Genomic DNA, 27,180 nt, shown 5'->3' with positions numbered 1-27,180 from the left:
TAAAAAAATAAATACAAATTTGCCTTTCAAGTATTTTTATTTAATTTGAAATTAATTAATAATTTGTTTATTTAAAAAAAACTTAATAGGGCTGCCTGAGTGGCTCAGTTGGTTATGCGTTCGACTTTGGCTCAGGTCATGATCTCAGGGTTTTTAGTTCAAGCTCCGCATCCAGCTGTCTATTGTCAGCACAGAGCCTGCTTCAGATCCTCTGTTCCCCTCTCACTCTGCCCCTGCCTACTTGTGCTTTCTCTTTCTCAAAAATAAATGAAACATTTTTAAAAAGTTAATAAAATCTGAATATTCTAAAACAAAAACTTTTGAAGCAAAATGTGAAAAATAATTTAAAACTTATATTTACTTTGTGAGTTTTATGAAAATTTATTGAAATGGTGAACACTTCAAGTACAATTATTTGTTATTAGTTCTCCAATCTTTGCTATCAAGAAAACATAAGTTATGTGAGATTTACATTATAAAAATAGTGTATTTTTAAAAATTAAGACAAAAATTAATTTTGTGGAATATATGAATGGAATATTTATGGAGTAAATTTATAAATTTACTATGTCTTTATTTTATTATTCATCCAAATCTTGCTGGCCTTGATACAAGACCAATCATATGAAATAACAACTTCATTTAATTGCCTTTAATATTTTGTTAACTTTCAACTCTACAAAAGCCTCAGATTTACACATATTTTTCAATGTGGTAATAAAAGTATATGTGTTGTTTGGGAGGAAGGGTTTGCAAACTTTTTTTGTTAAGAGCCAGATAGTTATTTGAGGCACTGTGGGCCAGACAGCTCCTGTTGCAACTTCTTGACTTTCAACTGAGTGGATGAAATCACCCATAGACCATATGTAGGAGTGATCATAGCTGTGTTCTAACAGACCTTACAAAAACAGGCAGTGGGCTCCATTTGGCCTACAGGTTATAATTTGCTGACCCCTGTGTCAGGTGCAACAGATTCTGAAATGGAGATTCGTGTGCAGGAGGCTTATTGAGGGTACCATCAGGGACACGTGTAGGGGGAAGTAGGGTTAACAGAAAGAAATGGGGCTAGGGATGATGCAGTCACAGCACATACCTCAGCTGATCCCATGGGGAGCTCAGTACCAGGGCGGCCCTTTAGTGTTATTCCAACTGAAGCAAAGAAGGCTGGTCTTTATACCTTGACATGCCCTGGGCAGGGAGGGCAAGGTGTGATCTTGGAAAATGCAGCTGCCTTAAGGAGAAAGAAGTGCCTGGAGAGGAGGGGCTCAGCTGTGACCTCTCAGCAGCTGAGGAACAAGTGCCTTCATCTTTAGAAAATATTTTTTTAATGATTATTTATTTTTTTGAGAGTGGCAGGGAAGGGCAGAGAGGGAGGGAGAGAGAGAGAACCCCAAGCAGGCTCTGCTCTCTCAGCACATGGCCTGATGCAGGGCTCAAACTCACAATGAGATCACAACCTGAGCCAAAATCAAGAGTTGGACATTTAACAGACTGAGCCACCCAGGTGCCCCACAAGTGCTTTCATCTTAAGGAGGGAAGTAATAGGGTTAATTTTAAGTGTCAGCTTGGCTGGGCCATGGTGCCCAGACATTTGTTCAAGCATTCTTCTGGATGATTCTGTGATGGTGTTTTAGGATGAGGTTAGCATTTTAATCAGTGGACTTTGAGTAAAGCAGATTGCTTTCCATAAGCATGAGGGTGGGCCTCACCTAATTAGTTGTCCTGAATAGAACAAAATAGACAGCCCAAACAAGAGGAAATTCTGCCAGCAAAGGGCATTTAGATTTGAATTGCAACATTGGCTCTTCTCCTGAGCCTTTAGCCTGACAGCGCACCCTACAGAATTTGGACTTTCTACCCTCCATAATCACATAACCCAATTCCTTAAAATAAATCTCTGCACACACACACACACACACACACACACACACACACACACACACACACTATTGGTTCTGCTTTTCTGGAGAATTCTAATATAAGGATCTGGGTGATGCACCATATTTGCTATGATTATCAAAGTAGAACAGAACACATACAGTATGCAATCTTGCTTTGTAACATTTAAATATTTAAATGCACGGTATGTGGGTCTCCATTTGCACTCTTGCTCCAGTCCAGTGATGTGCTAGAGTCAGCTCATACCAGATCTCCATAACCAATCGCATGCATCTCCTCTCAACTCTGTGTTTAGTGACATCAGTCCAGTAGCTTGAAATTGTCATGGTAACAGTATTTATACCACGGCAAACATAACAAATCAGGGCTATTTTACTTGTTGCCAGGCAGCTGATTGTTAAACATTTACCTGTATATGACCGCCTAGGTCCCACAAATATTAGAAGGAGTCTTGCCACCATACCAGCAATTTCACCAGGAAGTCCCTTCTCATGATTCCATCTCTCCTGAGCTCCTGTGACTGCATTTCCTCTCTATGACTCTCCCAGAATAGAGAAGTAACTCCCCACCACTGTTTTGCTCTGAGTCCTTTCTTGCTCCTTGATTATTCTCTGCAAGTAGTCCTTGCATTAGGGGCTCCTCATTTGAACCATCTGAGATGAATTCTTTTGCTTACCGGGACCCTGACTAATACAAAAGGTGACTGGTAAATCTGTCTCTTACTTTATGCTCACCCTAAGGTTCAATGACCATCTCACTCTCCCCATCTCCAGTTCCATCTTTAGGATCAACAGCTGATAAGCTATTTCATTTCCCACCTTCCCTCCTTTCTAGCCTGTCCATTTGCCCCTCTTGACCAAACATACCAATGAATATGTGCTATGGTTTAAGTCTTGATACAGACTTCCAAGACACACTCCAAAGAGAACTTACCATACCTAGTCATTTTGTTCTTTGGCCACCTTGGTTATTTAAAATATGTGTTAGTGTTGCTTAGTGAGGTTAGTTTTGGAATTCCCAAATATATAAAAAGAATACAAAAGCTAACTGTCACAACTAATTGAAAACACTACATTTAGTTTTAGAACACAAGAGTAATAGAAATCATGTGGGGCTGTTCATCTGTTTGTCTCATCTCTTTAAATTATTTTAAAAATCAAAAGTTCTTGTGGTTTCAACCTGTAATCTTATATCCCCGCATGTCCTGACTTACACATTCAGTAATTGCTCCTAATAACTTCCCTGGGCTTAGGACAAGGAGGGCTGTTCTAGGCCCCTGCACACCTTGCAGATTGTGGGAGCTGTCTCATTGTCGTACAATAGCTTTGAAGTTTTGTTTTTTTTTTTTTTTTTTTTTTTTTTAGAATTGCTTCTGCTTTTCCAAGCACCTCTGGTCACACTGCTTCCCTGAATTGCATTATTGGCTTTAGACACAATATAGCTTTAGAGAGATTTGATCAAAAAACAACAAAGAGGAACATCTTTTCATTTTCATTCAGTGTTACTAAGCACCCATGCCTTTTTGCTTCAAAGAAAGAAAGAGAAAGAGGGAAAAGAAAGAAGAGAGAGAGAGAGAGAATGAGAAAAAAAGAAAGAAAGAAAGAAACAAAGAAAGAAACAAAGAAAGAAACAGAGAGAAAGAGAAAGGAAAAAAGAAAGAAATCACTTGGGTTGGTCTACCAAACTGTCCTAACAGGAGGGATATAATATGGTGTGTTACTGGTAGATATCTCACAAGTAGGCCATCATAAGAAAAATACATTTTTGTAAATAATAATAAATACTGTGCAATTTTTAATATTGATCAAGTTTTCAGAGAAGGGAGGGGCTTCCCTTGTAGATACATACGAAAGATGAGGATGAGGAAGGAAACTGAAGTCAGAAAAGCAGGGGCTGGAGGAATGAGGCATCTCTCCGACAGAATGGGCAAAGTTATTTGCAGAAACAAACAACTTCAGTGTCCGTGGCCGAAAGCAAGCTTTGTCTTTTACTCATGCTGCGTGAACAATAGGGGCTGGCTGTTGATATGGCTATCAGCGTGAAGCTGGGAAGGGGGAGGAGCATGTAATAAACTCTGTATTAGTTGTTAACATTTCTGTAGGGGGGGTGATGCACATCTCTTCCACTTAGATTTCATTGACCAAAAAAGGTTAACGGCCGCATATAACTTCAAAAGGTATGGGAAAGCTCCCTGCCATGTGCCCAAAAGATGGAAGGGCCAGAAATAGGATGATCAGGACTATTACTTCAGTGACATGTAAAAGGTAAAGACAGTGTGAGAATGGCACAAAGTACCCACTGCCTTTCCTTCTTTTCCTGTTCCTTTGTGAGTGAAGAGAACATACATAGATGCCAGAGACTGGAAAACTCCTACAGTTGATGATAATATAGGAGAAGGAGACACTTCAGAACATATCTGGAACTTTCCATTTTGTAAAGGAAACTTTTTGTGTAGTGTTAAATGGCAACACTTGATTGTATCAAATGATTTTATTAAAAAAATTTGTAAATGTTTATTTATTTTTGAGAGACAGAGACAGAGATGGAGTCAGAGCATGAGTGCCAGAGGGGCAGAGAGAGATGGAGACAGAATCTGAATCAGGCTCCAGACTCTGTGGTGACAGCTCAGTCACAAACTGGGAGATCATGACCCGAGCCAAAGTCAGGCACCTAACCAACTGGTCCACCCAGGCACTCGTCAAATAATTTTAAACATGTTTTAATAGTGATGAAACATGACAAGTGAAGATAATGGTTTCTTAGGAAGTTTCCCTGGAAAAGCCAAGAGCAGGAAGGTCCCCGCAGTGCAGTGGTTTCCAATGCTCTAAGGGACATACGAAGGGAACCTTCCAAGAAAACTCAAGGGGAAATGGAGTGGAAGACTAAAGTGCAACCTAAGCATACCTACATACTATGAATTGATGAAGAAACATTTATGACTTTTTCATTTTTGCAGTACACTAGAACAGTCCACTGTCAAGCTTAGTTCTTGTCCAGGCAGAGAATATGATAACACATCATGATAAGACATTGTCTTCAGTCATGGACGGAATTTTCACCCAGAAAGCAGGGGTCATTACAGTGTGTCTGCAGCTTGGAGTTCCACATTGGACACTTCTCTGAGGCATCTCCGATTCTTGTTGCCTTTCATATGCCTAGTCCACTACCTCGCCCTTCTTCCACAAAGAGGAAAAAAGATACAGAACTAACAAGATTAATTCATAAGTATTTATGGGTTACCAAAAAAGTCCAACATTATAAAACCACTGTCGGTGGAGTGGACATCTACCAGATCATTTCATCAATTTTGTTTTAGAAACTGTTGAGAGAACTCGTGGTTCCCACTGACCATAGCTGATGGATGAGCAGAGGACAAAGGCAGGGAACACAGCATGGCCTTAACTTTAGCCAGTCACATTGTTTCTCTGGAAATTTGGAGTTTAAATTAATAAAAAAGGGAAAAATTTTTCTTTCTTTGAAACAATTTCAGATTTATAGACAAGTTGTAACACAGTACATTTGTTTGTCCCTAAATCATATGAAAGCAAGCTCCCAACATGATACCTCATCACCTTTAAACCATTTAGTGTTTATTTCCCTCAAACAGAGACATTCTTTTATATAACAAAAATTAAGCAATCAAAATCAGGAAAGCCACACTGATACATGGCCACCAGTTACTCCTCAGGCCACTCCAGTTCTATCAGTCTCAGTAACATCCTTTATAGCAAAAACAGTTCAGAATCATTACATGTCTCTTCACTAGAGATTGGACTATTTAAAGACATTTTAAGGTAGCATGCAGTAAAACAAAGCCATCTAAAAAGGTATCTAGGGAAAAATAAATGTCCCCTTTCCACTGGTTTTCAGAAGCAATCTCTGTTATCAGTGTCTCTTGCATACTTACAGTCTATCATACACAGCATATGTGTGTACACTGCTGAAGTGGGATGTCAAAATTCGTCTTAGCTCAGGGAAAAAATGAAATCAGTTATAAGAGTTCCTCCTTTAAGAATGTTAAATATCCATTAAGAACTTTATTGCTTGCCATCAAGACAAAGGATAAAAAAAGGAAGTTTCCAAGTGAATACATTTTCCCAGATTTTATTAAAAGTTCATTTATTTGTTTTGAGAGAAAGAGAGCACATGAGCAGGAGAGGGACAGAGAGAGAGGAAGAGAAGACATCCCAAACAGGCTTCATACTGTCAGCAGGGCCTCACACAGGGCTTGATCCCACAAATCTTGAGATTATGACCTGAGCCCAAACTAAGAGTTAACTGAGCCACCTAGTGCACCACATTTCCCCAGATTTTGAATATCAAAATCATTGATCACTTAGAAAAGACAAATTTCTCCTTTTGCCAATATTAATATATTGCCAATTTAATATTTTATTTTTCTCTTTGTAGAAATTAAGGGTCCTCTGTTATTTAGTTGTTCCAAATGCTTGGGACATCTTTTAGGTTATTATATAAATCATAAAATAATAGTGTAAAAATTGTTTTTTAAACTGTATTGGTTGGTACATAAGATTCAAAAGTAAGAGGGAGGGAGGCAAACCATGAGAGACTCTTGAATGCTGAGAACAAACTGAGTGCTGATGGCGGTGGAAGAAATGGGAAGGGGGGTGATGGGCATGGAGGAGGACACTTGTGGGGATGAGCACTGGGTGTTATGTGGAAACCAACTTGACAATAAACTATTTAAAAAAATAAAAGCAAATTTCCTAAGCTGTTTTTTTAAAAAATGTTTATTTTGAGAGAGCACAAGACAGAGAGGAACAGAGAGTGAGGGGGAGAGAGAGAGAATCCAAGCAGGCTCCATGCTGTCAGCAGAGAGCCCGACGTGGGGCTCAAACTCACTAACTGTGAAATCGTGAGATTATGGCCTGAGCCAAAATCGATAGTGGGACGTTTAACTGACTGAGCCTCCCATGCGCCCCTCCTAAGTTGTTTTTAATATTACACTGTATGCAATCATATAAATGTTTACCTTTATTTTAATGGTGTGATGATGAACATTTTAAAATTCATTTCTGAATCTTAAACATAAGACAAAAACCTTTTGGACGCCTGGATAGCTTAGTTGTTAAATATCTGACTTCAGCTCAGGTCATGATCTCACGGTTTGTGAGTTCGAGTCCCTCACTGGGTGAACTAGAGCCCCACTTCAGGTAACACACGAGCCCCACTTCAGGTGAGACCTACTTCTCTTTCTCTCTCTCTGTCTCTCTTTCTGCCCTTCACTCACTTGCATCCCCACCCCCAAAAAAAGACAAAAACCTTTTCAGTAACATAAAGTATAGGCTTGTAACTTAAAACATGGAAACTCTGATGTGATCATCTTATTCCACTTCCCAGTGGGCTAAAGAGAGTGGCACATTGACCACTGAAACTGAAAACAAACAAACAAACAAACAAACAAACAAACAAAACAGGGATGAGCAAAGGAGAGTTTCTGAGGACATTCTAGTTCCTGCTCCCTATCTCTTCCTGAGAAGTAGTTCCTTTCTTCCCTTTGGATTCTGTGCTGTGAGCTCCCCCAGGGCCCTTGTAATAAATATCCACTCTCAGTGTTTTAAAATTGTAGCTTAAGCTAGTTTGAGTTGGCTTATGTTACATGCAACATTCCTAAGCATAGGGGAATGGAATGGATAGGGGAATGGAGGGTCGCTTGAATGCAAAGAAATCTGAAGGAACACAATTACTGGATGGTTTCTGACATTGCTTGGGCTCTCCAAAAGAATCCCAAGGTTGTCCTAGAACAAGTCCAGATTACACACCCAGATGGAGGAATATAGGTACTCAAATCATTGTTTTCAGAATTTTTTTCATCAAATAATGAGCTACTGTCAGTTTATAGATTAAACTTCTTTTTTTATAATTGTTCCACTACTAACGTAAAGGTCTTCTCTAATTCTTAGTTTTAGTTCAATAATTTCCCCCCCAAAATATAAATATTTTTAAATGTGATTTATTGGCCATTTCTTGCATTTCTCATCCAGAAGAACTACTTGAAATATGATAGAGATTATTACTTCTTTCTGGTCTAAGAGAAAAGACACTACTAATTAATTTCAGATTTTAGTAAAAGGAGTTTAAAAAACTCATGACAGACTACTCAAGACATAAGCATGTACAGTGATACAGGATAATGACTCAATTTTAATTTTTAAAAAATTCAAGAAAACAGCTCATAACCCCAAAGCTGGCATTTCTCACAGCTTTCCCTAACACAATATAATTTCTTAGTCTATTTGCTTTGGCACTCTCATACGGCATGGAATTTTCATCTCTACATTTTGGCAAAATGTGGCCAACTGTATTTAAGGCTAAGCACTGATTCTCATTCATGCCTTTTCATTTTCCCATGGGCCTGATTCTGGCTTGCTGTTGGCAACTGCTCCTTCATAAACTTTTCAAGAAAGTGATAATGTGAACCCAGGGATGCTGAATATAGAGTTTGCAGCTCCAATGTCAGTGGGGCTTGTAGGACAGAGTCCCAGTTGCCTTCTAAGGGGGTTTGCCTCATTTCTCTTGACGCCTGTCCATTTCCAGAAATCTGGGAACCTTACATTACTGAGTATCTTATTTTGGCACTTTCAAGTTGCAGGCACTTTGACCATAATGTACTGCCAAGAGTTTCTTTAAGAATATGGAGAAATAAGGAGTGCCTGTGTGGCTCAGTCAGTTAAGAATATGGAGAAATAATCTGTAATAGTCTCAAACCAGGGTAAAATAGTTCATAAAGTCTATAGCCTTATGCCACTATATTTGTCTTTGCATTAGTTAGGATACAGGTAGATCAGGAAGTAACAGTGAACTGAGAAAACAGTGGCTTGAACAAGGTAGTATTTTATTTTCTGTCACATCACATAGATGTCTTGGAGAAAAACAGCGCATGGGTAAAAAACAGCTCACAAAGTCCTCAGGGATCCTGGCTCTTTCTAGCTTACCATACAGTGTCCCTGGATAATGGGAAGAGGGCTTTTTTTTTTTTTTTTTTGGAATTGAAGTATATTTGATGCACAATGTTACATTAGTTTCAGGTGTATAACTTAGTGATTTGACAAGTCTATATGTTATGCTATGTTCACCATTTGTCATCATACAACAATTATAATAGTTGGAGTGTGGCTTTTGTCCTGAGGATTAAAGATAGCTGCTAGAAATCTAGCCATCACATCTGCATTCCAGGCAGTAGAGTGAAAGACAGGAAGAAGGCAAGAAACAAAACTTACTCGTCTGATGATTTCAAAGAAAGGTCCCTACAAGCTGTAATTTGCTTCCATACCAGGCTGCAAAGGAGGATGGGTGAAATGGTTTTATTATGCAAAGCTTTATGCTTAACTAAAGGGTTCTATTACCATGGAAGATGGAGAGAAAAAATATTGTGGAAAAACCACCGGTCTCACTCATAGTCACCTAACGTTCTTTGGGGAGTATGTATAACCTTTCCCCTGGTCTGACCTATTTAATGATCTCTCTGCATTCTTGTCAGCATTTAGTGTTACTATTTTTCATTTTACACATTCTGATAGGTATGTAGTGATATCTCATTCTAGTTTTAACTTGTATTCCCCTAATGGTTAATGAAGTTGAATATCTTTTCACATGCTTGTTTAGCATCTGTATGTTCTCTTCAGTGAGATGTCTGCTCCTGTCTTTTGCCTATTTTATGAATTTTTTTAAGCTGTAGAGTTTTGAGAATTATTTATATATTCTAGATATCAATCGTCTGTTGGATATGTATTTGACAAATATCTTCTTTCAGTTTGTAGCTTATCTTTCCATCCCTGTAAGAGCATTTTTCACAGAGCAAAACTTTCTGATGCTTTATCCATTTTTTTTCTGGGTATATTTCCTCCATTGAATTACTTTTGTATGTATGTCAAAAATTAGCTGGGCATACTTGTGTTGGTCAATCGCTGCATTCTCTATTCTGTTCCACTAATTTATGTGTTTGTTTCTCTGCCAATACTACATTGTCCTGATATGGTAGCTATATCATAAACCTTAATATAGAGTAGAGTGGTTCCTCCCACTTTGTTCTTTGTTTATTTTAACTATTCCAGGGCCTGTACCTTTTAGTATACATTTTAGAATAAGCTTGTGTATGTTTATAGAAAACTTTGTTGGGATTTGGTAGAAATTGTATTATTTTGTACAACAAAGGAAAAAAATCAACAAAATGAAAAAGCAACCTACTGAATGAGAGAAGGTATTTGCAAATGATATCTCTCATAAAGGGCAAATATCCAAAATATATAAAGAAGTTTATACAACTCAGTAACAACAACAACAACAAAATAATTCATTAAAAATGGGCAGAGGGAGAGGGAAACTAGATGGCAGCACAGTCGGAGGACCCTAGCTTTGCCTCATCCCTCAAATATAGCAAGATAAACATCAAATCATTCTAAATGCTCAAGGAATCAACCTGATGACTGCTAGAACAAACTGTTCGACTAAAGGAAGATAAGAGGCCGCTTTGAGGAAGATAGGAAGTGTGGAGAAATGGATTAGATAGCGGGTGCCATAGAGGGGAAGGGGCCCTGGTTGCAGAGAAAGGGGAGAGAGAATGGAGCAAACAGGGATAAGCACAAGGACAATACTTCCCAAAAGTCATTGACTGGGAAAATGAGGGGGACTGATTTTTGTATTTTTGCAACCAGTAGAGTTCAAAGACTGGAATTTCAGAGGTCCCCAGGCTTGGCTGTGCTAGAGACCTGAGGACACTGCCCTACTCTTGGAGGAGGCAGGCAAACAACCCCGGGGCAGACTGTGTAATTGGAAGACCACTTAAGTGGCATGGAGAAAAACTGTTTTTGTTTTTGTTCTTGTTTTTGTTTTGAGTACCTCTCTGAAGACAAAAGAGCCAATAGGGGTCATTTCCCTTCCCTGCCCCTCAGCATAGGTGCAGACACACCTACTGAGGGCAGCTAACTGGGACATGAGCTGTTTTGCCTGCTTGGTCCAAATCCCATGCCCCTGTGTTCTGGTATGACTACCTGTCTGGGTGAAACTTGCATCAGTCCTAGCACAGGAAGACCCTTTCTGAGAGAACTGGTGCAGGTCCCTGCCACAACAAGTTCCTGAAGTTTGGAACTTTGAAAGTCGACAGCCTGGCTAGGGTAGAGCCCAGGGTGTGCTGTGGTGCTCCAGGTGGGTAAGCAATGCAGAGACAGACCATGTGAAATCAGTGACCTGAAAAACACCTGTGACACACAAGGGGAAGTTGTGTACTCCTCTGAGAGTGTTTCCTTGAGAGCAGCAGGCATGGACTCCCCTCTCCAGGGTAGAAAGAGCAGGCTGGCACCATTTCCTTCCCCTGATCCTCAGCATAAACCAACTTCAGTAAATAGCACAATTATAACTGCTTACACTAAGTCTCACCCATCTGTTCTGTGCAGGTGCTGCTTTTCTCCCACAAGTGTGCCTGAGGACCAGTGCAACAGGCCCCTCCCCTAGAAGACCAGCACAAACCCACACAGCACATCCATAGACCGTAGAGTCCTATAAGACTTCAGATCTATTGGAAACAGCATCAGTTCTCCTTTAGCAAGTGGACCAGAGCATATCTAATTAAACATGCTACACTTCTGCCCAAAGTTTAAACATTCCCCACTGTAAGCAAGGAGAAACTTTGCAGATGACTGACCTGAGGGATACAGTAGCCATAACATAGCAGCCACGTACATGCAGACACTTCCTGAAGCACCAGTCCCTGGACATTATATGACCTCTTCTTCATAAAGCCATTACTCTCAGGAACAGGAAATGTAAGTCTTTCCTAACACAGACAAGACAGACTTAGACAAAATGCTAAGATTGAGGAATTCATTCCAAAAGAAAGGACAAGAAAAGGTCACAGCCAGAGATCTGATCAAAACAGATACAAGTAATATACTTGATCTGGAATTTAAAGCAACAATTATAAGGATAGTAGCTGGGTTTGAGAAAAGCATTGAAGACATCAGGGAGACCCTTACTGAAGAGATAAAAAAGGTAAAAACATATCAGGCAGAAATGAAAAATGTAATAACTCAGATTTAAAACCAACTGGTTGTAATGACTACAGGGACAGAAGCAGATGAATGAAAACGTGATACAGAAAATAGAATTATGGGGGAAAATGAAGCTGAACAATAAAGGGAAATAAAAATCTTCTATCACAAAAGTAGACTTAGGGAACTCAGTGACTCTATCATGTGTAATGACATTTGTATCATGGGAGTCCCAGAAGAAGGGAGAGAAAAGAGGGGCAGAAGGTTTATTTGAGGAAATTATAGTTGAAAACTTCCCTCATATGGGGAAGGAAATCCAGGAGGCTCACAGAATTCCCATCAAAATCAACAAAAGTAGCCAACACTGAGACATATTGTAGTTAAATTTGCAAAATATAAAGTTTTAGGACTTTAGGCAGCAAGACAAAAAGTCTCTAACTTATAGGGGAAGACCAATAAGGTTAGCAGATCTCTCCACAGAAACCTGGCAGGTCAGAAAGGGGTGGCATGATATATTCAATGTACTAAATGGGAAAAATATGCAGCCAAAAATATTCTATCTAGCAAGTCTATTATTCAGAATAGAAGGAGAGATAAAGAGTTTCCCAGACACACACAAATTAAAGGGGTTTGTGGCCACTAAAACAGCCCTGCAAGAAATAGTAAAGGGGACTCTTTGAGTGGAGAAAAAAGATCAAAAGCAACAAAGACTAGAAAGGAACAGAGAAAATCTCCAGAAACAGTGACAAAACAAGTAAGAAAATGACACCAAATTCCTATCTATCAATAATGACTCCGAATGTAAATGGACTAAATGCTCCACTCAAAAGACATAGGGTGTCAGAATGGATAAAAAACCAAGACTCATCTATACGCTGCCTACAAGAAACTTCATTTTAGACCTAAAGACACAAGCAGATGGAAAGTGAGGGGACGGAGAAATATTTAGCATGCAAATGGACATCAGAAGAAAGCTGGAGTAGCAATATTTGCATCTGACAAACTAGTTTTAACCCCGACTGTAACAAGAGATGAAGAAGGGCATTATATAATAATAAAGGGGTTTATCCAAAGAGAAGACCTAACAATTGTATTTATGCTCCCAACTTGGAACACCCAAATGTATTAAACAATCAATAACAAACATAAAAGAACTCATTGATAATAATACAATAGTAGGGGACTTTAACAGCTGACATACATCAATAGATAGATCATCTAAGCAGAAAAACAACAAGGAAACAATGGCTTTGAAGGATACACTAGACCAGATGGATTTAACAGATATATTCAGAACTTTTCATCCTAAAGCAATAGAATACACATTCTTTTCAAGTGCACATGGGACATTCTCCAGAATAAATCACATACTATGTCACAAATCAGGCCTTGAGAAGTACAAAGATGGAGATCATACCATGTATATATTCCAACCACCATGCTATGAAACTTGAAGTCAACCACAGTAAAAAATTTGGAAAGATCAAAAATACATGGAGGTTAAGGAACATCTTAGTAAAGAATGAATGTGTCAACCAGGAAATTAAAGAAGAAATTTAAAAAATACATGGAAACAAATGAAAATGAAAACATGACAATCCAAAACCTTTGGGATGCAGCAAAAGCAGTCATAAGAGGGATGCATATAGCAATACAGATCTACCTCAAAAAGCAAGAAAAATCTCAAATAAGCAACCTAACCTTACACCTAAAGGACCTAGGAAAAGAACAACAAATGAAGTCTAATGCCAGCAGAAGAAGAGAAATAATAAAGATTAGAGCAGGAATAAATGATATAGAAAAGAAAACAGTAGAACAGATAAGTGAAACTGGGAGTTGGTCCTTTGAAAAAATTAATAAAATTAATAATACTGCTAGCCAGACTTACCACAAAGATAAAAGAAAGGACCCATATAAATAAAATCACAAATGAGAGAGGAGAAATCAACCAACATCATGGAAATACAAACAATTATAGGAGAATATTATGAAAAATTACATACCAACAAATTGGAAAATATGGAAGAAATTGATAAATTCCTAGAAACATAACATACAAACTCCCAAAACTGAAACAGGAAGAAAACTTTATTAAACCAACAAGCAACAAAAATAAATTGAATCAGCAATCCAAAATCTCCCAACAATCAAAAGTCTAGTGCCAGATGGTCTCATAGGGGAATTTTACAAAACACTTAAAGAAGAGTTAATATTTCTTCTCAAACTATTAAAAAAAAATAGAGATGGAGGGACAACTTCCAATCTCATTTTATGAAGACAGCATTACCTTGATTTCAAAATCAGACAAAGGCTCCACTAAAAAAGAGAACTATAGACCAATATCCCTGATGAACATGGATGCAAAAATTCTCAATAAAATACTAGCAAATTCAACCCACTAGTACATTAAAAGAATCATTCACCATAATCAAGTGGGATTTATTTCTGGGTTGCAAGAGTGGTTCAGTATTCATAAATCAACCAATGTGATACACCACATTAATAAAGAAATGATAAGAACCATATGATTCTTTCAATAGATGCAGAAAAAGCTTTTGACAAAGTACAACATCTATTCTTGATACAAACCCTCAACAAAGCAGGGGTAGATGGAATATACATACCTCAACATAATAAAGCCCATATAGGAAAAAAACCACAGCTAATATCATCCTCAATAGGGAAAAACAGAACTTTTCCTCTACATTTAGGAAGACAAGGATGTCCATCGTCACCACTGTTATTAAACATAGTACTGGAAGTCTAGCTCCAGCAATTAGCCAACAAAAAGAAATAAAAGGCATCCAAATCAGCAAGGAAGAAGGCAAACTTTCACTATCTGCAAAGATACTCTACATAGAAAACCTGCAGGACTCCACCAAAAAATTGCTAGAACCAATACACGAATTTAGTAAGGTCACAGGATATAAAATCAATGTACAGAAATCTGTTGCATTTCTATACATCAATAATGAAGCAGCAGAAAGAGAAATCAGGGAGTCAATCTCATTTACAGTTGCATCAAAAACCGTAAGATACTTAGGAATAAACCTAACCATTTTGTCATTTTCAGCATACAAATTCTGTACATGCTTTGCTAAATTTTTACCTATTTTATTTTCTTTGGAACAACTGTGTTTAAGAATTTTTTTTAATGTTTATATATTTTTGAGAGACAGAGCTGGGGAGGGGTTAGACAGAGAGAGAGAGACACAGAATCTGAAGCAGGCTCGAGGTTCTGAGCTGTGAGCACAGAGCCTGATGCGGGGCTCAAACTCATGAACTGCGAGATCATGACCCAAGCTGAAGTCGGACTCTTAACGGACTGAGCCACCCAGGTGCCCCAGAACAACTGTGTTTTTAGTTCGTTTTCATATTTCATTGTTAGTACCATATACAGAAATGATTAATTCTTGTGTGCAAGACATTGTATCCTATAATCTTGCTGAACTAATTTATTAATTTGAGGGTTTTTAAAATATTATTTTTTATTTTGAGAGAGAGGGAGGAGCAGAGAGGAAGAGAATCCCAAGCAGGCTTTGATGTGGGTCTCCATCTCATGAACCGTGTGAGATCATGACCTGAGCCGAAACCAAGAGTTGAACCCAGGCTTCCCTGTTTTTGTTTTTGTAGATTCCTTGGGATTTTCTATCATTCCAATATGGACAATCATATCACCTGCAAATTGGGGCAGTTATATTTTTCTTTCCAATCTTTGTTTTTTTTTTAAATTCTTTTCTTGCCATGGCTAGAACTTTCGATATTGTGTTGAATGAGTAGTGAGGACGAACATTGTTTTAAGGATATCTGGGATGTTTATACACATACGACAAGCAGACATGGAAAGGACTGTCATGATGTAAGTTCCTTACACTCATGTTCCTTCGGAAGAGGAGGCATAGCACGTCACAGAAAGGGGCCATAAAGAGGAACACAGAGAGGCAGAGAGGGCAGTGGAAAATGTGGGCAAGAGCTTTACTTCTGGTTTCTTTGGGGAGAGATGGGCAAGATGGGATAAGCAGGTTTAGGATCTGCTGTAGGCTTTAGGGTATATGGGCTGTTCCTAGTTGTCTGGTTCCTGGACCTAGGTGATTAGGGAAGGGGGACAGAGCCCTGAGTGTAAAAGCCCAATAAAGGAGGTGTTTGAGGATATGGGCTCTGGATTGGTTGGTTTGCATTTGAAAGGCATGCTTGCTTACAAGTTATTTACTATCTCTAGGAATTGGCTAGCATGGGGAGGGGTAGTTTCTCTAAGGTCAGTGAGGCTTCAGGGTCAAAGCCATCATAATGCAGAAAACTTCTAGTAGACAGGGTTAAAACAGAGAGCCTTGCTTCATTCTCAATCTTAGGAAAGCATTCAGTCTTTCACAAGTATGTAAATTTCACAAGTATGTAAGTTTTAGGTTTTTTGTAGACACTTGATATCAAGTTAGGTAGTTTCGATTCCAAACCTATTATTGATCATGAATGGATGTGAGACTATCAGATAATTTATCTCATCAATTGATATGATCATTTAATTTTCTTCTTAGGTTTGTGAATATAGTAGATTATGTTAACTGAGTTTGAATGAACCAGCTCTGTGTACCGGAAATTATACCCCATTCATTGGTCATGGTGTATAATTCTTTTTATAATGTTTGGATTCAACTTGCTAATTTTGAGGATTTTTATGTATAAATTTATGAGAAGATTCTCCAGAAGCAATCACATTTCTACATACTAACAATGTCAGTCTGTACTGCTATTTGTACTGTCTTTGTCTGGTTTTGGTATCAAGGATTACCAACAAAAAACAAGAAGAAACAAAATAAACGTGACCTTAATGGTCACCCAACTACTCTCACATTGTTTGAATTTTGACAGTGTCCATTTTTTATCCTGAGTTTTACTACTAGCAATTTTTTATTGAGATCCTCACATTCTTGGTGTGGAATGTTCATTTAATGCTGTACCTGATAATGCTATTCTTATTTTTTCCCTACCTAAAAAATATCAACTATTTGAGAAAAGGAGTCAGAGCTATGCATAACTTACAAGATCAACTTATTTGTTATAAGCAATTATGTGCCTGATTAGTAACATGAGATTTACAATTAAAAACAGTGACTTAAAAACAGAACTCAAAAACAAAAAACCAAACCAAACCAATCAAAAAGCAAAGGGCTAAGCTTCAGAGGAATCTTAAAATCAAACCCTGAGTAATTCCTACATTATGATCAAATAGTTTAAAGGAAACAAGTCTTTTTCTTTGCATAAATAAGAATAATTATAAACATATTAAGATTCATGGTCTTTCAATGATAAGTACATAAATACTGGGAAGTTCGCAGAAGCCATCAATAGGAACACTGCTTTATTTGGCTGAATTACCTAACAATGCCAGTGCTTTATGAAACACACACACACACCTCTGCGTTTTTCTGTTATAATGAGCAATGTCCTCTTTTTTTCTTTCTTCCTTTAGAGACTGTTTATATGTCATTATCTTGATATCTGAGTTTTACATCCTTTTATTCTTAAAAACACATACTACATTAACAGGCTTGAATATTTATACCAAAAATGTCAAGCTTACTATTTACCACAATTCTGTCTAAACTACTACTGCCTTTCAGAAGTTACCGTATTTATAATTAGTTCTAAGTGACCGTTTTTATTTTATTTATATAGTATATCTAATTCTCCCCTCTAAATCGTTAATAGTTTATAAAACCTAGACCAGAGGAGATCGGGGTATTAAGGCCTTAAAGGTGTGTTTTAACTTAATTTTAAAAAGAATTAAGAATCCTTAAAGCTCTACAGCAGCATATCCACCCTTGTAAGCATTCCAAAAATCTGAAGGGCAGACAGAAGAATTTTCTGTTGCTACAAATAGAAAAATCATTGCAGAGCTCATGAACATTTCAAATACAATTATGAGCAATGCAAACCTGAAACTGCCTCTTCATAGAGTTATTCTCTTAGTCAATTTTTCAGGTATTTTTCAGAGAGTGGTTTATTTAAGGCTCATAAAAATAAATCAGTGCTACAAAAAATAATAAAATATTTTACTTTTATTTACAAATTAATTTCATAAACAAACTATAATAAACATGAACACACAATGAAGTTATTGGCTTCTATCCATTATGGCCAAAAAAATAAATTATTTACATAGGTACCTAAACCTGCCTCCTTTTCCAGAGAAATTAAACGTATTGCATATATATATATATTTTCAAATTGTTCCTAACTCTTATTCAGGCTTAATAACTGGGCACTGCTCTATTTTTAACATAGAATTGTAAACAATCTTTTAAAAAATTAGACCGAGAGTAATTTACTACAAGTATTACTCCATTTCATAAAATACAAAAGTTTTATAAATCATTATTTCAGTTTAATTAAATTCATTACGATTAAACTGGAAATATACAGAACAAATCTGTCAACTATCCACAATTAAGTCAAACTGCTATATGAAGGAGAAATTTTACAATTGTATTTTATTCATATTCTTGAAAGATTGCTTTGTTCCCAATAAATATTCCCTCTATCACTTCAGTACACTTTAGGAGAACACATTCTCAATCCAAAAAGAAACAACAAACAGCTATTTGACTTTTTGTTTTTTTCTTGCTTGAAACTGCTTTGTTTTGTTTTTTACAGATTTAATCAACATTGATAAGGCAGGATCAATGGACCTCTTTTGTGATTCCTTTTGAATTTCACTCTCTTTTTTCTTTACTGCCTGAGTAAGTTCTTGTTCTTTTTGTTCTCTCTGCCGGGCTTTCTCCTCAAGGATTTTTTCCATAGCTTTTGTTTTCTTGAAATTAGGATCTGAAGGATCCAAGTTGAACAAGTGGGAAGTATACATTGCCTGAAACCGTGCATCCTTAACATTTACCTGCAAATGCAAAGGAAAAACAAATAATTAAATTAGTAAATCAGAAGGCCCGAAATGGGGTCAAATTATGGAAGTGAGTTATTCATTATATAAATTCAAATGTGAGCATTTTGTATTGATTCATTAGAAAACTGTTTCCCACAGATCTTCAATGGAATTTTAAGGCCTACTCTAGGAAGTCATTAAGTAGTTGCTGACTGCTGTTTATAGATTTTTTTGTATAGGCTCAATCAAACTTACACACAGGGCCTATGTGACTATTAGGAATACGTACTTGCTAGGGAAAAGAGGGAGTGATGGAAACAAGAGGTATAGCAATGAAAAAGGTATGGCCTACTGCAGTGGCCACTGTACATAGTGATATGACGTGACATGAACCTGCTAAATTTCAATCAAGTTTGAGTATGCATATCTTTCTCACTGTGAGCATCACACTGCAGGTCACTGTAACGTTAAAAGCTAGGTATTTTCGGTGCAATTGGGCTACCAAAAGACAAGCCAATACTGCACCTGGTACTCAGCTACATAAGCAGTGATTTGATCCACCCTGGGATGAACTGGCTGTTTTGGACTAAAAGATGGTAGCTTTGGCTCTGCTATGGGCCCTTAAAACATTTCAGGCTAACTCTGGTTGTGCTCAGTGTTCCTCTCCAGTGCTGACTTTATTTTTTTTTAATTATTATTTTTTTAATGTTTTATCTATTTTTGAGAGATAGAGACAGCATGAACAGGGGAGGGTCAGAGAGAGAGGGAGATACAGAATCTGAAGACAGGCTTCAGGCTCTAAGCTAGCTGTCAGCACAGAGCCCGATGCGGGGCTCGGACCCACAAAGCGTGAGATCATGGCCTGAGCCGAAGTCAGAGGCTCAACTGACTGAGCTACCCAGGCACCGCTCAAGAACTGACTTTAAATTCAATACCAGCCATAAGAAGCTAATGACTTTTGTCCCTCATTACCTCAAAGTCATCCTCTAATAATTCCTTCTTTTTCATCAGCAGTTTTTTCTTCTTTTTGCTTAGATTCTGATGCTCTACAATCTTATTGTAATTGAAGTGTTTCTTGCTCTCTTCCTCCTCATCCATCATGAGCAGAGCCATTTCAGCCTGTTGAGAGAAAAAAAAGATATACAACATCACAACATACAACAGTGCTTTTTTTTCCCCCAAGCAGAAGATGGGGCACAGATCTCCCCTCTGGGAAAGGAGAACCCGGTCATTAATGCTCTGGGACAACATGTGTCATCTATAAACTGATTGTGGATTACCAAAACTCATAAAGAAACCCAAAGATCTTTATAGAGCAACAAGGTAAAATTTTTTAGATGCATCATCAAGAGGAATTCTGAGAAAGGTGAAAGTTTATATTTAAAAGCCAGACATTTCACTTATTATAACTGGTTAATAGGCTGTAGGAGAGTCCCCAAATCCCCCAAATAAATATTTCTCGTTTTCACTTTGTTCTTTTTGTGACACAAACTACACTTTCCAAATATGTGCTTCAACAGCAAGGTATTTCTTCTTTCTTTTTCTTCTTTTACTTTTACTTTTTTAACACTGATACATTTCTATAAAGGCAGGATCTTAATATTTGCTTCTGAAATCTATTATGTCTGTTTCCCATAAACGGTGGCATTTTCTACTAACCATGGGATTAAACATGAAATCTTGAGGAACTGAGTAAACAAACCATGTGTACTAGAGAAAATATGCTGCCAGGCTTTTGTGAATGATCCTATACTCCCATTTAAATTGCTTTAATTTCCTTTGACTTTCCTCACTGGCACCTTCAGTTGGCTTTCTTTTTTAAAGTCACTTTCCACAAAAGAAAGATTTTCTTTGTGCTTCTTTATGAGCATTACTGTTATGTGCAATAAATGGAGGATAGAAAAGATGCATTATGGTACAGAGTTTCGGTGACCAGTCAGGCTCACTCCCAGGCAGTAACATGAACATCAGTCATACAGACACTGTTGACTCCAATTCCTACCTCAACAAAAATTAATACATGTGAATCTGCACCATGGGTCTTTGGAGTCACTGAAACATAAGGGTCACTGTATTTTCAAGTAAGATTTTACTTTTATACATTAAATTTATGTTCATTACGTAATGAGAACTTAGCACTTGACAACACAAAAGCAGAGTCTGAATTATAGGACAGATTTGGATTGAATTAAAACTTACGGCAATATTAAGGTTTTAATAGTAGCGTTTTTGGTCTTAGTTACAGTAAGAATTAAAAAAAATTTTACTGTTTATTTTTGAAAGACAGAGCGAGCAAGTGAGCCAGACAGTGAACAGGGGAGGGGCAGAGAGAGGGAGACACAGAATCCAAAGCAGGCTCCATACTCTGAGCTGTCAGCACAGAGTCTGATGTGGGGCTCAAACCCACAAACCGCAAGATCATGACTTAAGCCAAAGTCAGACGCTTAACCAACTGAGCCACCAAGGTGCCCCAGAGTAAGAATTTTTAATAACGTGTTATTTTCCTCTTAATCAAAGAGGGGCATGCCTTAGGTTTGGCATAAATTTCAACTTTGTACTAGCTGGAAAAACGTTTGGGAAAAAGGTTGTACTTAAAAACTTCACTGCTATTTTTATTAGGGACACTAGAAACTCATGTAGACAACTTCATTTAAATTGTACATATCAATTATCCACTAAGCATGTAAGAATCATGTTTTGGGGCGCCTGGGTGGCTCAGACGGTTAAGCATCTGACTTCAGCTCAGGTCATGATCTCACGGTTCATGGGTTCGAGCCCGGCGTTGGGATCTGTGCTGATGGCTAGCTTAGAGCCTGGAGCCTGTTTCGGATTCTGTGTCTCCATCTCTCTATGACCCTACCCTGTTCATGCTCTCTCTCAGAAATAAATAAAGCATTAAAAAAAAAAAAAAAAAAGAATGATCATGTTTTACCTTTTGTCTTTCTATTTCAGCTTCTTCCATTGGAGATGTGCCATCTTTTGTAGATTTCATTGATTTTTTCTTTTCTTTTATACCTGTCACAACAAATCAACACAGAAGGGGGGAAAACTGTAAGACTATTCATAACCTTCTGTTAATGCTAGGAAAAAAAAAAGCAAGATATCTAGGGATAATCTTATTAATAAATGTATAGAAACTAAAGACAGTAAAAAAATATTAATGAGTGATGACTATAGATGTGAATAAAATAAATACATCAGAATGAGGTGAATGAATATTATAAAGAAGGAATTTCTTCTGAATGTAATATATGATTACATCATTAACTAAAAAAGAAAAATCACAAGATCATTTTAATATAGAATATGCATTTGATATTCAACATCCATTCACAAAACAGAACAGTGTAGCTTAGTATTTAATAAAATGCAGCACCATGTATCACTGGGAAAAGAAGGGATTACTGAATAACTAGTACTGGGCAACTTACTTTATTCTGGGTAAAAAACTGAGTTACAGCATCATCTTATAATGTACAGGAAAATAATGCAGATGGATTAAAGAGTTAAACATGAAGGGGGGAGAGGGAATAACATCTAAGAGAAATTCAGGAGAACAGTTATCAGACCTTAAATAGAAGAAATATATTCTCAGCATAAGAACAATAGAAATCACACACAAAAATGTGATTTTAGTATATAAACACTTAAAATTTCTGTACATAAAAAAGTCATCTGGAAAATGAAACAGACTGGATCTTTGGTTAACTTACTAGTGCTATTATTGGGGAAAACTATTTATGGTAAAAATGGCTCCTTATTGGCACCCTGCTTATATTTCTAGGGACTCAGGGACTTCTGGAGACGACAAGTTGTTAGATGAGATGTTTTCATCCTGAGTAACAGGCAGTCATACATAGCAATTAAAGGCACTGTACCACACTTTGTTGTGGCAGTTTGGGCCCGTGTCCTTGTCTGTAAAAATGGGGATTATAATAACAGTACCTACTTCATGGGTTACTGTGAGGACTAAATAAATTAGTAAATGTGAAGAGGTCAGTTAATAGCTAACACATAGTGCTATAAAGTGCTTCCTATTATTGTTATGATAGTCTGACTACAAATACATAAGATGTCCTGGGCTCCTTGGTGATCATGCTGATGCCTGATTTTTTTCTTCCTATTTTGCATCTGTTGGAGTGAGAGAGATGCAAAGGGAATTGGTGTCAGGGTACTGAAGTATGAAACACTAGTGTAATGAGAAAGGTCATTCAGAATCTACAAAGACATGTTCTGTTGCTCTAGGGTGTTATTACATAATGCCAATCTTTTCTGAACTGCTGAATACAGTCTTCTTTGGCTAAGTTGTGTTCTGTAGTTCCAACTAAGAGAAACCAATGGTTTCTAAGCTCACATAGCACTTACTATTGTGATAGGCAGTACAACTGTTCTCTTCAATTTATATATATGAACTAATTTAATCCTTGCAACAAAGCTAATAGGTAGATTCTAGTATTTGTTATAGTCTTCATTCTGTGGATGAGGAAACCAAAGCACTGAGAGATTAAGTAATTCTCTCAAGTTTAGTAAGTGAAGGAACCATGATTTAAACCGGAGCAGTCCAGCTCAGGCTCTCTACTGTTAATTACTAAGCTACACTCCTTCACTATCAAATGTCATTCTCCTTCTAACAACTCTTTCCATTTAAACTGCATTTTGTGGGGTGCTTGGCTGGCTCAGTTGGTTAGGCATCCGACTTTGGCTTAGGTCATGATCTCACAGTTTGTGGGCCTGAGCCCTGAATTGCTGCATCGGCCTTGGTGCTAACAGCTTGGAGCCTGCTTTGGATTCTGTGTCTTCCTCTCTCTCTCTGCCCCTTCCCTGCTCCTCAAAAAAATTATAAATAAAAATAAAAAATAAAAAAAAAACATAAAAAAATGCATATTGTTGTGAAATAGTAAAATAAAATTTACATAACATGGTTGAATAACTACAGCTAATGAGGGATAACAGGAAAAACAAAGCCTAAAGTGGAGAGAGGCTTTAGAAACTGCTCCATGTGCATGAAGTCCCTGTTGTACTTGTGCAGCCATACCTAGCTGACAGAAAATGCCAGCATAAAAGTGCTGCTTGGGTTCACCCCTCAGTGCTACCAAGGCATCTGTCTACACTTCCAGGAAGAAGTATTTGAAGACACCCCTTCTTCCTAAAGTGAAGATCTTTATTGTTCCGGTCTCAAATGTTCTCCAGGAAATGATGCATCTACTTTCAGATTGTAACATTTTCTCTATTTTAAAGTATGTGTATCTATATATCTATATCTATATGAACATCATCAGGGTTTTACTTTCTTAGGGTCTGACTTCCACACCCTAAGTTTACCTCTACTCCTATGTTCTCAAGGCAAGAGTTCCTTTTGAAGTAAATGGACAAGTGATGTACACAGAAGATCATTCTGTGGTAGGAAAAAAACAGGCTGTATATGATTAATACACAAAGGAGATAAAGATCTTCCTAACAACTGTGGGAAATAATTTCAAAGAACCCACAACGAACTGTTCCAGATTTTATAACAACCTGGTGAAAAGTCATAAAAATAAACTTGAAAGAAAGATTGTAGCAAAGGAGGAAAAAAGAATTTTCAAAATGGTCAGGGCTGAAAATGATATCCAATTTTAGCATGATGAAAATTTCTTTGTTCACAAAGAACTTACTCTGCTGGCCTGAACTGTTTAGTCAGAAGAAAAATAATGTGTAGAGATCCTTCCTGCACTGTTGCACCGTTAACAAGATCATATTAAGAGAATACATCTTAATTTAGAAAAAAAAAACATTTTTTTTCCTCCTTGGAAAATTTTCAGACCTAAGTCATTTAAGAGTACGAGGGAAATGAAAGTCCCTGTTCTGAAATGTTATATTTGTTTTTAGTAAACTTTCTGGCAAGTAAGAAACCACATGTCCTGGGACTGCTGTGAAAAGTACATATGTATGATTCTAATACACTGACAGAGATTCAAAATCAGATGTTAACTTCAAAAAATAAATCTAAATAATCCTTACTGAGGCTACTATCTCTTTAAGCAAAGAAATGTAACAGAATACATCTATGTAAAAGGATTTGTTACAAAAAATTTGACCTGTAAAAGGAATATCTGTAAAGAAAATTTCATATTCCATTACTTGGAATGTCTGGGAAGTGTTCTCATAAAAAGCTTCCTCCAGAGGGTTTAGCTGAGTACTTCTTAGGAGAATAGTTAAAAGAATTCACTGGAGGGCAAATGCGGTCTCAGTACTGACCAGACTGGAGTGATAAAGCCCCCTTGCAATTCACTGTTTTTGTAGCAAGTTCCAAGATTAACAGATACAAGTCTGTCAATCATCCTCTGGACCTGGGCATTCCAGCTTTGCTTGGAAATCCAGCAATTCCCTATATCTACCTCTTATACACATGAGTCCTGGCTCTGGCTTTGGCCTTCACAACATACTTACAGAGTTACAAAAAGGAAAGAAATCCCATTAAGTACCATTTACCAGTGGTCCTTGGGCAATTCAACTATGTTTTTTGAGTTTCAATTTACTCATCTGTAAAATGGGCTGAAGTCTGGATTAGAAGACAGAATGCATATAAAATCATTTTAAAACTGTAAGCCAACATATGCAAGCAGCATATAAGCACTCGTCATTCTTCCTGAATGAATCAAGTATGTATACCATATTATTAGATGTTCATGGTAGTCTATTGTTTATCAAATATTTAGGTTGTCAAGACAAAGGTATGTTTTAATAGGGTATATTTACATGTGATGTACTTTATTTCACTACTTATTAAAAAAGGTCTTATTAAAGAGCTTATGCAATTAGATAATAAACAAATTTTTCCAATTCAGTTGAAACCTTAACAACACAGAAGTTAGGGGCACTGACCTGTCCCTTCCTACTCCCCCACATGGGTGAAAATCCATACATACCTTTTTTAAAAAAAATTTAAAAAATGTTTCGAGAAACAGAGAGAAACAGAGCACAAGCAAGGGAGGGGCAGAGAGAGAGAGAGACAGAGAATCCGAAGCAATCTCCAAGCTCTGAGCTGTCAACACAGAGACCAATGCAAGGCTCGAACTCAAACTGTGAGACCGTGAACTGAGCTGAGGTCAGACACTTAACTGACTGAGCCACCCAGGCAGCCCTATACCTTCTAATAGCCTACTGTCTACTAGACAGAGACCTTATCAATAACATAAAGAGTTGATTAACACATATTTTGTATATTTGGTTTTTTAATTTTTTATGTAATTTTTAAAATATTTTTTATTTATTTCTGAGAGAGAGACAGCATGAGCAAGGGAGGGTCAGAGAGAGAGGGAAACACAGACTCCGAAGCAGGCTCAGGCTCTGAGCTAACTGTCAGCACAAAGGCCGATGCAGGGCTCGAACCCACAAACCGTGAGATCATGACCTGAGCCAAAGTCATAAGCTTAACGGACTGAGCCACCCAGGCACCCCCATATTTTGTATATTTGTACCTACTACATATTATAGTTTTATAATGAAATAATCCAGAGAAAAGAAATATATTAAGAAAATCATAAGGAAGAAAAAATACATTTATAGTACTATACTACATTTATAAAAAAAATCCAAGTATAAGTGGATTCACAGCTCACATCCATGTTGTTCAAGGGTCAACTGTATTTCGTTTCTAAGAGAAAAAATTAATTTTTAACTCATTCTAGAAATATAGTATATTTTTGAAACTCATTTGATATCAAGTTTGTAGTTTGGAAATAAAATAGAAAAAAATATAGCAGGTTTATAGTGTAGGGGAAAAACAGAAGGAAAAAGTGAGAAAAGATTTCTAGTACTCACACTGGCTCCTAACCCAAGCAAAACACCAAGTCTGGCATTAATCAATGAACTCAATTCCACCATATTTTGAAAAGTATGTAAGTTTAGCTCTATGGGATTGCCAAGGGCAAAGGTGTTACAAACGTATCCAAGTCCATCTGGCTTAAAATGTCTCTGTCCTGCTCAACCATAGGGGCTTGAACTATATACCCTTCCAAATACTTATGCTTTTCCTCCTATTCCAGAGCTGCTCCTTCTCAGGTTTTTCAACTTTCTCCCTACCTTCCAAGTAGTACCTTCTCCAGTATGACAGAGTAACAGTACCTTGTGTAAGCTTTATCCAACCTGAGAGCCCAATCCTGCATCCTCTTCTCTTACCAATGCTTTTGACTTTAAGTTCCATGGTTTGAAATACTATTTACATGCTACTGATTCCTAAGTTTATATCTGCACTGACTTCTCAGCTGATCACGCAGACTCCTTTATAAATGTAACCTAATATATCTCAAAGTGATTCTAACCAAAATGGACCTGGTGACCTTACCTCCCACCCAAACCTACTGTTGCTACATTCCTTTCTAACTCACTAAATGGAAGAATATTCTTCTAGAGATTCAC

At 37.3% G+C, this 27,180-nt stretch overlaps 1 protein-coding gene across 2 annotated transcripts in view; it reads right to left on the bottom strand.

Annotated features, from left to right (window-relative positions):
* Nucleotides 1–17,944: 17,944 nt before the first annotated feature.
* The window catches only part of ESF1 (ESF1 nucleolar pre-rRNA processing protein), a 71,665-nt gene continuing 62,429 nt past the window's right edge, over nt 17,945–27,180 (bottom strand). For both annotated transcript variants that reach the window (XM_077777524.1, XM_077777525.1), the window contains exons 12-14: nt 21,713–21,795; nt 19,753–19,899; nt 17,945–18,795 (exon numbers count right to left, since the gene is read on the bottom strand). In XM_077777524.1, the coding sequence (XP_077633650.1) occupies nt 18,502–18,795; nt 19,753–19,899; nt 21,713–21,795 (524 nt within the window). In that variant the 3' untranslated portion in view covers nt 17,945–18,501. The remainder of the gene's footprint in view (nt 18,796–19,752; nt 19,900–21,712; nt 21,796–27,180) is intronic.

This window comes from Crocuta crocuta, unplaced genomic scaffold, assembly GCF_008692635.1.
Source record: "Crocuta crocuta isolate KB4526 unplaced genomic scaffold, BGI_CrCroc_1.0 scaffold187, whole genome shotgun sequence".
In the NCBI taxonomy this organism is placed as follows: Eukaryota; Metazoa; Chordata; class Mammalia; order Carnivora; family Hyaenidae; genus Crocuta; species Crocuta crocuta.
This window is presented reverse-complemented; position numbering and strand designations above follow the sequence as displayed.